This window comes from Sparus aurata, chromosome 12 (genome assembly GCF_900880675.1).
Source record: "Sparus aurata chromosome 12, fSpaAur1.1, whole genome shotgun sequence".
NCBI classification, from domain to species: Eukaryota; Metazoa; Chordata; class Actinopteri; order Spariformes; family Sparidae; genus Sparus; species Sparus aurata.
The window spans coordinates 14,836,188-14,850,011 of NC_044198.1; the positions used below are offsets into that span (position 1 = coordinate 14,836,188).

The 13,824-nt window shown below is 42.3% G+C and overlaps 1 protein-coding gene across 1 annotated transcript; it reads left to right on the forward strand.

Annotated features, from left to right (window-relative positions):
• Positions 1-1,513: 1,513 nt before the first annotated feature.
• Positions 1,514-13,824, forward strand: slc20a1b (solute carrier family 20 member 1b). The gene is made up of 11 exons (XM_030435907.1): positions 1,514-1,827; positions 2,971-3,676; positions 4,103-4,243; positions 4,984-5,069; positions 5,340-5,436; positions 8,949-9,068; positions 10,240-10,515; positions 10,692-11,322; positions 11,547-11,732; positions 11,877-11,961; positions 12,176-13,824. The coding sequence occupies exons 2-11, from the start codon at positions 3,328-3,330 to the stop codon at positions 12,329-12,331; spliced, it is 2,127 nt and encodes a 708-aa protein (XP_030291767.1). The 5' UTR covers positions 1,514-1,827; positions 2,971-3,327; the 3' UTR covers positions 12,332-13,824.

Genomic DNA, 13,824 nt, shown 5'->3' on the forward strand with positions numbered 1-13,824 from the left:
AAATTGCAAGTGTAACTCCCTGATTAGGTGGTTTTGAAATGATGCAGTCACCACTCCTTTGTGAAATGCTGCCTTCAGGATCTCAGACAAGATTCGTAATTATATGTGATGGCCGACCCTAAACATTGCACAATAGATTGTGCACAAGTAAATTTTCCATGATCCTCAGAACTGTTGCAACAGTGGCAGTGGAGAGACAAAGGATGGAGTGATAAAATAATAATTATATGGGCTGTTATTACAGCACTATCCCATGAAAATAAATCCCAAACTTTGTGTCCTGGTTATTCCCACTGGTTTATTCCTTGTTAATGTGCAGGGATTGAACAGCCAAACATAATTTGCTATGCTTATTGAGCACTTTCTCCATTCAGCATTTCACGTCCCTCTTGGACATAAGAAAACAACAGTCACCAGAGACAACGACTTTTGTCAGCAGGCAAATGTTGTTATCTTTACCAGACGGATGCACTTGAATGAAGATTGGTCTTCTGGGATGCAGTTAATCACCACACGTGGGTATTTTGTTCTCCAGCAATGTTTTGACGTGACAGGGTTTGACGTTGATATTGACATTTGACATTGTGTGACAATGTGACATTGTGTGACATTTGTTTCCCTTTGTTTTCGAAAAGAAGCGGTTACCTGACCATTTAGGTGCTATTTAGGTAGTTTGCTGCTATTGGCTCATGTTGTACATTGGATGAATACAAAGGAATGTTAATCTAATCTAAAGTTAAAATAAAAGCATCATAAATCTTATGAGATAGATAGATCCTGTATCCTAATAGGCCATGTATTCATAATGTTTAGTAGGCCTGAATGTACAGCCTAAGTGTTAGCAGTAAAATGTACCTAATGTATAAAAAATGAGAGTGCTTATTATCCAGAAAAAATTCAAAAAGAAAGAAAGAAAGAAAAATAAAGTATTTTATTTTTATTTCTTGATAAGCATTAATTATGTAACAGTTAACTCGGACTTATAAGCTACCGTTAGGTATACTAACCTATGGGAACACAATGTATTTTAGAAGCCTTTAATAGGTTTAGTACATAATTATACACAACTCCCCTTTTACATGTAGGTGGAATACAAGTGTATAGTAGCATGATGGAAATACAGTATGTGTAAAAAAAACAAAAAAACAAGCGTCCTAGAGTGAATGTACACAGTGACATTCCACTGCTGCATGTTAACATGTAACAGTTCCACAGTTATGTAATATCCAATAATGCCTGGAGCGTGTGCAGCGTTGAATATAACGTCACAAGTAATAGGAAGTGTCCTAATACTACAGAACTTGATAGTAGCCTCAATGAAAGACGAGCGTGGAGGTCGTTTTTATTGTGGTGTTTGTGACTAACAGAGTGTAGAGATAGACAAATATAATGTTGTATGAGACAGCGTTGTTGTGAGGACGGGTCCACTTACGAGCGCTCAGCTCCTCCCCTGTGCGTAATGACTTCGGTGACAGCACCGCTGGGTGGAGCTTGGCCGAGGGTGTATCCAATAAAAAAGGAACCCCTTGTTCCCCTTCACCGGCACGAGCAACTTCGACACATGAGGCAGCGAGGCTCTCATTCAAACTGAGACGTTTCTGGACCTGAAAAGACGGGACATATTGTACACACTCGTACACAGCTTTTTTGACGTAGTCACTTTATTTTTAACATAGGGCAGCTTTTTCCAGGAGATATTTCTTAATCTGTGTATTTTTTTTTCATTAACGTTATCCCGCGCGCGCTATCGTAACGTCTGTGCGCGCGCTAATTAGCTTACAGGCTAGCAGGGACTGTTCTTCACCGGACTGATATTCGCAACGTTTGGTAAGTCTTAAAACTAAAACTTGTTAACAGTAGAAAGGCCACATCGTGTTTTATTCACTGAACATCGTGACTACGATTAACATCGCCACTCCATGTCAACGTAAGTCCAATGCTATTGTTAGCCAGAGTTATAAATCATTGTGCTACGTATGCACCCCTACGAGTTAGCTTCGTCGACTATTACAAGCAGCGTTAATGTATGCTAAACATTTTGTTTGACCTAGTATAGATTGTTAACTTGGCTATCAGGTCATCGACTGTTCGGATTAGGGTCGCCGTTTAACATTAACGTCGGGTTTCTTTCATGCCTGGCTCGAACCAAGGTTAATGGAACAGTGTAATCTGTCCTTCATGTTAATGGTGAACTGTGGTTAGCATTGTTGACCATCTGTCCAGCACACACTTGGCAGGTCAGTGAAATTGGCTGGAGACAGGACGGTGACTGCCCCACCGGTCACAGCCGGAGGATCGCTCTTGTTATCTACATCCGGTTTCTCCCCCTCTTACGATAAACTACGTCAAGCGATATTGAAACCGAGTATACTGAGGAGAGTAGCATATTATAGCGGCTATGAGGACAAGTTAAAGACATGATGTCGAGGTTAGACCGGTCCAGTCGTTTCTTTACTTCCCAGTAACGAAAATTCATGGCTCGTGTTCAGGGCTGTGCTCTATGAATGGATGACGACACGTGCGCACGCAGGAAATAATTATAATGCGTCGTACGGATACGGCACTCCTTGTCGTGTAACGGCAACGACCGTGAATAATACTCATCAAAAGCGGCAATATACTATAAAATAACGCAATTGTGTGAATACATTTGGAGACCGCTGGTGTGATATAACGTTACGGTTCTTTACTGCGACATTTACCGAAAATGGCCTCCCATCGTCTGTTAAGGGTAGACGGCTATTGGATCTCCTCCTTCCGGTTCAAGCCTTTACTACTGTTTTTATTTGTCCACGCTCCTTTCGTTGTTTCATCTTGTATAGTCTTTTAAAGAAACCGATTCCCCCGTATGAAACCCCCACATAATTTCGGAGCACTTTGTGTTGTTAGTTTAATTATTGTCCTTTTTTACATGATGTCATGAGGGGAGACTGTTATTAAAGCAAGACTTTTCTGTCTTTTGTTTTTCAGGATGTACCCCTGGTCATCTGCATTTACTGTTGCACAATGGCTGTTAGTTCACTCTGCTTGATAGCTCGGCACCAAAGCATCAACAAAAGATCAAGTATAATTACAGGATAGCAATAAGCCCCCACTATACCTCTGTTTACCTTAGTTGTTTTCTGGTCATTGCCAGATAAACTCATAACAATTTTGCACTGCTAAATCTCAGACATCCTGTTTAAAACAGGTGGGCCTAAAGAACATTTATTTATTTTACAGTTTACCTCTTTATTTTATCAGCTGCTAGCATTATTATAAATACCTATTTTGACAGGTATACATTCCCTTTAAGATTGTGAAGCAATTCCTCTATAGTCTACAATCATGGTTTCTACAACTGCATCTGCAATAATACTGGCCAGCACAGTAGGGCTGGCGACCCAGACTGCTCTGACGGAGTACACGTGGCTGCTGATTGTTGGCTTCATCATAGCCTTCGTCTTAGCCTTTTCCGTGGGTGCCAATGATGTTGCCAACTCGTTTGGCACAGCTGTGGGCTCTGGAGTGGTCACCTTGCGACAGGCATGCATTCTGGCGACAGTGTTTGAGACTGTGGGCTCTGTGCTACTTGGGGCCAAAGTGAGCGAGACCATTCGCAAGGGTATCATCGACGTGGGCATGTACAACGGCTCCGAGCACGTGTTGATGGCTGGATCCATCAGTTCCATGTTCGGTGAGTATCTGCAGCGTATCTTGGAAGAAATTAGAAATGCGGTCAGTTAACTCTGTGAGCAGAGCTTGTTGGCACAAAGGGCATGACTCGTTTGGTTGCTGCAACTATAAATTGTAGACATCAAGCCAACACATGAGGATAGGGCAGTAATTTATTTAGGTAAGTTACTGAATTATGTTTGCATGTTATTTTTATAACTGAAATTGCTTTGCTAGGAAGGTTCTGATTCAAACTGAAAATACAACAAAATCTGTCTTATGAAGTGGCTGCAAAAAGTTTTTAACGTTAAGGTGTCCTCTGTTGTGATGAAACACAATAGAAACTGCCAAAGACTTTTTTTAAGAGCGGTCTGAACAGGTATGTGTAAGAGTTGAGATGAGGTCAACATGTCTCTTCTAATGTGATCAATTTATTTCTTCCGATTAGGCTCTGCTGTGTGGCAGCTGGCCGCCTCCTTCCTTAAGCTTCCCATCTCTGGAACACACTGCATTGTTGGTGCTACAATCGGCTTCTCACTGGTTGCCAGAGGCCAGCAGGGAGTCAAGTGGCTTGAACTCCTCCGTATCGGTAAGTCAGACACTATTATCAGCTGACCTAGAAATGTCCTCAGTGTTTGGTTAAATTGCATCACAGGCTATATTAATGCAATGGCAGGGCGTGACTGGTAATGCAGTGTTATCATAATACATTAGTGTTTTGTCTGTTTTGATGATGTCAATATCCAGGTCAACAATCCAGTGTTAGAAAATAATGAATGACCTCTTTAGCTTCAGAGCTAAATCCACAACAGAAACAATATGGAGTGTATAAGATTCATAAATGTTTGATTCGAGTAGTCACTAATGTGTTGGAAGATTGGAGTTGGCTGTCCAGATGGAGGAAGATGAGACATTTGATAAGATTTCAAGGCATATCAGAGAGCATCGACTCACAGCTTTACAGGAATATAAAGCAGTACTAGTTTCACAATGTATTTCTCACACTTGTTGCATTAGATGGTGGATTTCAGAACTATGTTCCTCCTATAGAAAGCCGAACCCTGATTCAGACTGTTTCACCAAAGGGAAAAAAAACTGAATCATAAATGATAAGATATTAACTGTAAAATGATCCACCTACCTGACCATGGGACAGGTAGCCGTGCTGCCAAAATAGCTAAAGAATGTCCACTGTTCAATTATTTTCTTTAATTCCCTGAAGAAAATTATTATATTCTAGGAAGATTAGGACGACTAGGTTTTGTGTGTGTGTGTGCAGGATAATACATTTCCACTAAATGGCATTGCTAATATTTCTTTAATTTGCAGTTGGTTCCTGGTTTCTGAGTCCCCTTCTGTCTGGATTAATGTCAGCCATTGTTTTCTACTTTGTGCGCATGTTCATCTTACACAAGGTAAGCTGGCTGTTATCAAAAGATGGATTGTGTATTTTGTGAGATGAGAACTTCCAGATTGATGCGATTAGGTCGGTTTCAACACTGTAAAAGTCCAGACTCAAAATGTAATTGGGGAAATGTTTGCTACATGGTGAGAATAAAGCGACGGTTCTCTGAAAGCAGTTCCTCATTCGCATCAGCCAGGTTCAAATTGGCACCATGCTCTGTGTAATGTAATTACGACACGATACGCATTTCTAACTTGGTGTTTTTGTATCATCACTGTAGAAAGACCCTGTGCCTAATGGATTGAAGGCTCTTCCAGTCTTCTATGCCATTACGATGGGAATCAACGTTTTCTCCATCATGTTCACTGGCGCACCGAGTGAGTATCATTGTTTGATTCATTTTGCTCTGCATGCCTGCCCACAGCCACAGCTTAAAATAAAGGGCTCCCTCAGACAGGCGGATGCCCACACATATTCCAGACTGAACCAGACTGTGTTTACCATTTTCACAGAAGCTGTGTTTATTTTAACATGTTTTTGGAGGCTCTCTTGCTTGTGGTTCTATGTGGGTCATAGCTGGAATCAAGTTTTAGAGCGGAGCACAACAGGGAGATGGAAATAAGATTTCACTTAACTCTTGACGTCACTGTCTGTGTCCTTCAGACATGAAGCAGGAAAAGAGAAGTAAATTGGATGTCACAAATGGTCATACCTGTCTGCTGCCTGTAGTTGTATTGCTGCTCAGAATTTGTTGAGTAATGCTCTGAATACTTGTTGGCTTTTCGTCTTCCAAATCCCGTCATTAAATGAGCAACTTTTGCTCCTTTTGTTCTCTTCTCTCTACAGGGCCTAAAAGTTCAAGATGTTAGCTGGCCTGGGCCATTAAATGGCTGCTACAGGCCAGAGTTTGACCAGATATGGTGCGCTGATGTGTGCATGCACATCAGCAGCACACAGAAAGGAGATCACTTGCGGTTCCAGCATAGTCCATAACCCTGCTTAACAGGCACATTCTTTACAGTTGTGTGAAGTCCCTCACACCTCAACATACTGTACATGAGGACCTGTACGTGGGTACCTCACATATGAAAGGTGCGAAATTGCATTTGAGACACCCTAACTCACTCACTGCATCTTCTATGAAGTTGGGTGTAGATTTAAGTTGGGATATAACCTTTTTTTATATTCACATTGACATCATAGTACCCATATATAATGTAGGTGATGCCAAATGGACACACAGAGGCCAAGGACATGTAATTTTGGGATAGTCATCAATTCCTGCATGATTAGTTTCCCAAAAGACAAAGCTTGAATCACAGATTATTCAGTATCCATCGCTTGGCAACAGAAAATACTCTTTGAAAAACCCTGTTAACTTCAGACCCAGTTTTTCTAGTCTACCACCCTGACACAGAGGACAACAGCAGCTCATTATTGCTGATATTTTCACTGTAATGCCACAGTGGTATCTGCAGCCAGCTGAGTACAGTATGTTAGGTTTCCTGTGATAGAACTTGGCGTTCCCCTGATCTAGAGCCTATCGTAGTGGTGCGATTGGACACCAGGCATCCCACAGCACATTCCTATACTCAATATATACACCAGTGCCAGAGACCTCAAGTCAGCATGTGCATGCAATTTGGTCTAAAAGAATTTGAGGGTCAGCTGTCGATCCTGAACAGATGAGACTTGGTGTGACTTGGGTTCTTCACATCTTATAAATCACTCTGCTGTCACTGTACTGCAGCCCCATTCATTGTAAAATGAAATTCTTCCCACAAACAGAATTATGATATAATTCCTACCCTCTTAAAATGTTCCCTATATATTTTAACTAAGCATCTTGGAGATGATGTAAGGAACTCTTCCCTACACCTGCTTAACTGACCCTGAATTCGATCGAAGCCTTCAGAGAAGGTTTGCAGACTGTTTTTTGGTATGCAGTTCTAAAGGTTTATTTGTGCACCAGTCTATGTTTCAAAGTGCTGAGTGTCATAGTGACAGTACATTTTGACCCCCCCACCAGCCTCAATTGACAAACTTCAATGCGTTTAGCTTGATACAAATTTTCTGCCTGGGTTACCCTGTGGAAAACAAACACCCAGCAGCGTTGGTTGCTCTGGGGACACCAAACAATCGGCAAACATAAAACTGATCCTCTTAGTGCAGTATACCTGACTTATTTTAACCTGAGCCATAATCCTGAAACACAATCTTTAGCGTCTTCAGATGCTGCCATTGTCATGGATAGATACTTATTGTAAGGACTGAATGCTGGGTTTACAGATCCCTTCAGCGCTGGTACTTAATGCAGCTGTCACTTAATCCTGATACTCTTTGTAAGTGCTACAGTGGGTCCTAGACAAAAGTGAGGACAAATGACTAAAGTGAGTCATAAACTGCCATTCAACTGTTCCTATAAATGGGGTTTGTGGTTAGATGCACATATATAGTAGTGGAAAAAAACCAACAGACCATGTTATTGTGTAATGTAGGCCAGGGGATACAGAGGTTTCAGGGAGGGGTTTGGAACGCAGCCGTGGTTAAGTTCCATTTCCTGTGTAGTCCTATTCATCCCACTGCATGGCTGTGGTATAAACTCACCCCTTTGTGAGGGAGTGTTTATGAGACTGCTAGGCTAGTTTTTAAATCCTCTTTTATATTTGGTGAGAAGTTGACTATAAACAAGTCACTGACGGAATAGTATTCACATGAATGCTGCCAGGCCCCTTTTTCATTATCTGTTTTGTTTTTGGTTCCTTTTTTTTAATTTTTTTTATTGTTGTTATTCTCTGGAGTATTGCTGCCAAGCTGAATCACACCTGTCCCTGGACATCTTGTGTATTAGAGCCAACGTACTCCAGTTGGGGACAGGGACCTCAGCTGTTGCAGAACTGTCTTCCAGTTTTCCTCTCATGCCTGTCCTGTCCTGAAGGGAGTGAGCTTCCATTGCGTAACTAAATAAACATCAGTTAGGTGCTCTGCAGTCTCATGCTGCAGCGTGACTCAGTCGAGAGAGTGCACTGTGTGGACTCTGCCCTTCAATGAACACAGCAACCGAGACGCTTATCTCTTAGCCTTGGCCCTCGTTTCCTTTTTGTTTATCTTAAAACTTCCCAAACCGTCCCGAGCTAGTGGAAGCGTTTGGGTTTTTTTTTTTTATTATGCATGGCTAAGGTCACCTCAACAGAGATGGTAGTGTTTCAGCAGCTCTTGTTTTTTTGTTTTCTCTTAACCACACTGCTGACTAGCATTCTCCGTATGATAAAGATGACTGGTTCCCCTGGGATATGTAAATGGTAGCTTTCTCCCAGCATGTGCTGCATTGTATCTACTTCTGCTGCACTGGCTTTGCTGCAGTCTTGGCAAGATGGTGTCCTTACTGCTTCAGCAAACGGCTCCAGTGAATGACCCCCCCACCCCCTCTCTTTTCCCTTTTCTTCATAACTTATGTCACCTTTTAAGGGACTCATTGTCTATGTGCAGTTTTAGCACGACATTTTGGGGTCATGGTTACAATGTTGCTCTTTCACCTTTTACGTGTTGCATAACTGTTCACGTCTTGGGGAGCACATGCTTTCCATATTTAACTAGGATGTGGCACAATGAGGCAATGCAGTCATGCCTGTAATGTTAAAACCTAGAGCCAAGGGATGACTGGTATTGTCAGATACCGATGAATTTGTAATTTCCCTGTAAATAAATTGAATTTGTAGGTGCCATAAATGTTTGAAATAAGAACACAAGTTCCTCCTCCTGTTTTTGTATTTCAGTCAACTTTCTGTGTTGTCATTTAGAGGTAGCACTAGCTGCCTTGTTGTTTTAAAACTGCCTTTCTCTATTTGCCTTTGTCTGATTGTGGCCTTGGCACCTGGTGATCCTTCAGTGCTGGGATTTGACAAGATCCCTTGGTGGGGCATCCTGCTCATCTCATTGGGCGTGTCTGTGCTGACTGCCGTTTTGGTCTGGTTCATCGTCTGCCCTCGCCTCAAGAAGAAGATTGAACGTAAGTAACACTTCTTTATTTTTTGCTACCTGATGACAAATTTTTTCTAATCCCTGTCGACGGTTTCTGCTGACCACTGAAAAGGATGGTTACTCTAAGAGCAAGGGATTAAGCTTCGCACCTGTAACCTCAACCTAGTCACATTGAGGGCTCATATTAATCCAGCAAATGCAGCTCAGGGATATTTTTGCCATAATGGAGTTGCTTTAATGAAAATCATCCAAAAATATTGGCGTGAGTGTTTGTTCTGTAATCCTGGATTATAGTAAAAATCCAGGAGTCATCCGCATTTGCACACCAATAGTGTTGGGTTTGGTGTTTAGAGGAAAAGCCATTTGTTTGAACCTTTTTTTTTTTTTATGTTTTGCACGTCCCTAGTAGTTGTACTACAAAGGTAGTTTGAAACAAGTTTTCAGTTGAACAACAATATAAATCCTACTTTTTTCTCTATAAACCTGCTCATCAGAGAGGCTTCTTAAGATGGTTTTTGATTGTTCTATGATCAACCTGTCAAATGTTCCCTTTCATAATGAAAGACAGACAGCAGGTTTATCTGACCAAGCACAGTCTGCCTACATCAGCCACCATCCAGTAGACAAGCAGCCTAATTGGGTCATAGTGATCCACTAATTGGTCTAACCTCCTTGACTAAAATAAGCCTGGGTTGACTTAAGGTGTTGACATGGCTTTTGCAGTGCGTGTGTGGGGAGAAGGCTGAGGTTGATGGCCTGCTCCAGCTCTGGCTTTGACCAGTTGGATGACGCAATGGGGCCAACTAGTCAGAATATTCCTGGGATTATCACATAGAATATGGGCAGGAAAGATCTGATTCACTCTAAAACCACAAACAAATGTCATGTGAGCCACAGGCTGCGTTGAGTCTTGCAGTCTTTCATTAGTTGAGCTGTCAGCGGTAGAGTAAATATGTTCCTTGTAAGATCATAATCCATTCATCTGATCCTGTGAACACAGCGGCTCACACAGGTAAAGTTGGAATAATAGGACAAAGTTGTTGGGTTTTTTTTTGTTTTTTTTTTTTTAAACCCTGGTTATGCAATTCTGATGACTCCTACAGTTCAGGCTGAAAGGAAACACATGCTGTGCTGCACTGTATATGTTTGGACATGATCCCAGCAATATCTCAAACATCTTTTCCCCACCCCCCTTCTAGGAGATATCAAGTCTTCCAGTCCTTCTGAGAGCCCCCTGATGGAGAAGAGGGAGCTGAGGGAGGCCCACTGTCCAATCCTGAAACCAACTGCTAAGGAGACGCCTACCACCCCAGGTGTCAATCAAACCCCCTCTGCTCAACCCCAGGCTGCCCCTGAGGAGCGCAGGGTGGCGTTTGACATTGGAGATTCTGATGATCTTGACAATAACAAGGAACGCAAGGTGGCTTTTGACATCGGAGATTCTGACGACTCAGACTACAGTATTGCAAATGGTGGTAAGTATGCGAACAAGCTTACCTAATTTCTCTTTGGTGATTAATAAAGTTATCTATCTAAAGCAGCTTGAATGGTATGTTACTCTTCTGCTTCATAAATATAATCTTGAAATGACACACATGAAGCTGATGGCACTTAAAGATTTAAAAGTTCATATTTTCGCCCCTTTCTGCAGCCCCCAAACAGCAGTCAAACAATCAGGCTCAGGCCAACAACCAGCAAGTCCAGCAAAGCAATGGCTCAACAAATACTGCCAATCAGGTCCAGTTCAATAACCAGGTTCAGTTCAACAACAGGCCAGCACAGTTGCCAAGTAACGGTTACAGCCAGTACCACACAGTCCACAAGGACTCTGGTCTGTATAAGGACCTACTGCACAAGCTCCACCTGGCCAAAGTTGGCGACTGCATGGGCGAGGGAGGTGACCGACCTATCCGGCGTAACAACAGCTACACCTCCTACACCATGGCCATCATTGGCATGCATGGAGACTTCAGGCATAAAGACGCAGACTTCCGTGCCAGTGAGGATGGCGACAAGGGCACGACTGGTCCGGAAAGGAAACGTGTACGTATGGACAGTTACACTAGCTACTGCAATGCTGTGGCAGAGCACACGACTCCTGAAGGCCTGGGGGAGGGTGATGTGACACTAGAAGTGGGGAAGGAGGATGCAGGTAGCAGCCAAAGCTCTCTGGATGAAGATGGGCTTGAGGCAGACAAGCCAGAAGTCTCAACTCTCTTCCAGTTCCTCCAGATTCTCACTGCCTGCTTCGGATCCTTCGCCCATGGAGGAAACGATGTGAGGTATGTCCATCACGAAGGGCATGTTATTATCAGCCATCAGCCCGTCGTTCACATGTTAATAACAGTGAGACAGGGGGCATGCTGTTGTCCTAATAATTTCTTGTCAACTGCCTGATGACTGACAGATGACGCTTTTTGTTTCTCTGGCATGTTGTTGACAATTCAAATGATTAAAGTCAGAATCTTTGTCCACTGCTGAAATACTTTAATTCTTTACTCTTCAGTAATGCCATTGGACCATTGGTAGCCCTGTGGCTGGTTTACCAATCCAGCAGTGTTTATTCAAATGAAGCCACACCCATTTGGCTGCTGCTGTATGGTGGTGTGGGCATCTGCGCTGGACTCTGGGTGTGGGGTCGCAGAGTCATCCAGACAATGGGCAAGGACCTTACCCCCATTACCCCCTCAAGGTACAGACGCTAGACAGTGCAGAACCTGTTTGTCCTCAGTCATAAAACCACATCCTACCCAGACATTACCAGCCTTTGAATTTAGTGAGCATGTTCAGACCCATCAACCTGAGAGACATGAGTGTTGTGTTTATTCCCCTGCAGTGGTTTCAGCATTGAACTGGCCTCAGCCCTGACTGTCGTGGTAGCCTCTAACATTGGCCTGCCTGTTTCCACCACCCACTGCAAGGTAAGCTGGGCAAACACTGTGGTCTGGGAACTAGACTGAGACACGGGGGAAGAAACTATTCACTGAGAGGGAAGCAAACAGGAAGCCATCCTGGTTAATGTGGAGCAACCTCCTCCACAGTAAAAAAAAAATTAAAAAAAATCAACGTTTTAGGTACAGATGGATAAAATAAAGGAAGATGATGGGATTAATCTGATGACTGCTTTGTTTCCAGGTGGGCTCTGTGGTTGCAGTAGGATGGCTGCGCTCAAGGAAGGCAGTAGACTGGCGCCTGTTCAGAAACATCTTCATGGCGTGGTTTGTGACTGTGCCCATCTCTGGCCTGATTAGCGCTGCCATCATGGCCATCTTCATCTACGGCATCCTGTGAGCATAAGGCTGCACCCCGAGCAGGGGAGGAGAAAGAAACCGCTCCAGTGCGCACCAAGAGAAAAGGAGTAAAGTTGTGAGGCCAAATTATATTGCTTACCTCAAGCCAACAACTTTGGAAGAAAAAGGAAAAAAAATATTTGCAAGGACTTGTGATATGGGCCTGTGGTTCTTGGCTGCATAATTTTCGACCTAGAATTTGCTGTTTGTTCCAGTTGGGCCACATTACTTCCAGTGGGGAAACTTGCATATCTTTTTGTTCTGACTTGCTTTTTTCATATCTCATCATTCTGTAAAGAGTTAATCAAAAAGCATCAACTGATTTTTTCTTTTTTTTCTTTTCTTCTAATACTCATTCTTCCATTATTTTTTTTTTTTACGTTGCAATTATGTATATACAACCATGCTGTTTTAATTTCATTTTACATGTTAGAAAGAAATGAACAATTAAAATGCAATATTAGCCTTTTGCAGATGTAACTCTCAAGTCATAACACATGCTGAAAGTAACGTAGATGCAAAATGGGGTATTTTTAGGTGGAAAAACAAGTTTACTGGCATGTATGTGGGTGTCTCCTCTCCAATTCCAAGTATTTGTTACTGATGAATTGATATTGCGCATCTGGCCTCTTAGTATTCCCTAAACTGGGACACTTGTATTTCCTGTTTGTTGTGATAGAACAACATTGACTTAAAACTGTAAATGAATGGAGGTTGGTGACACAGTGTTTTCTACCTAAATTATTTTACCACATTCACAGCACAATGACGCACTATTATCTGAATAGTTTACTATGGTACAAGCACTAATTGTACACACTGGATGATCCCCTGCAGGATGGTATGTGAAATACTGTATCATTATCATAAGAAGATGGCATACTTCTGGCAGGAAATGACAAGCTCTAAATTGTTAAAATTAACGGCCGATCTTTGATCAGAATCTCCCGATGCTCTACATTCACTATCAGCGCAGAAACGCCTGTCTGAAATAACTAGTTTACTTGAATCTGAAATATAACAGCAGAATGTCAGTGCTCTCAAACAAGACCTTAAGTCTCCTGTTTAAACTTGATTACATCATCTTTGCCGGTTAAATGCTTTAGAACTGTTCAGCCTTGTTTTCCTAGTGCACCTTGTATCAGCTACTTCCCAGTATTGTTTTTCTCTGGAGTTTGCACCTACCTAGACATTTTGGGTTGCTCTAGCTTTCCTCTCTTGGGCCTGAGAAGCTGATTGAGGTTGTCAATCAGGGAGGAACAGGAACCTAAATCTAGAAGTTATATCTAAGGTGGTGATTTGGAGTTGAGCTGATCTGGTCTCTTGTTTGAGTAAGGGGGCGGACATAACATTGCATGCCACCAATGTGTGGTCATTTGGCTGCAGTACTAAATGCATTTTAGACCTATAGATGCTATAGTTGCCTTAATTGTTATTTTCCCTTAGGAACCAAAGAAAAGAGTTGTTTTTTTGTGTTTTTTTTTTTTTTTTTTT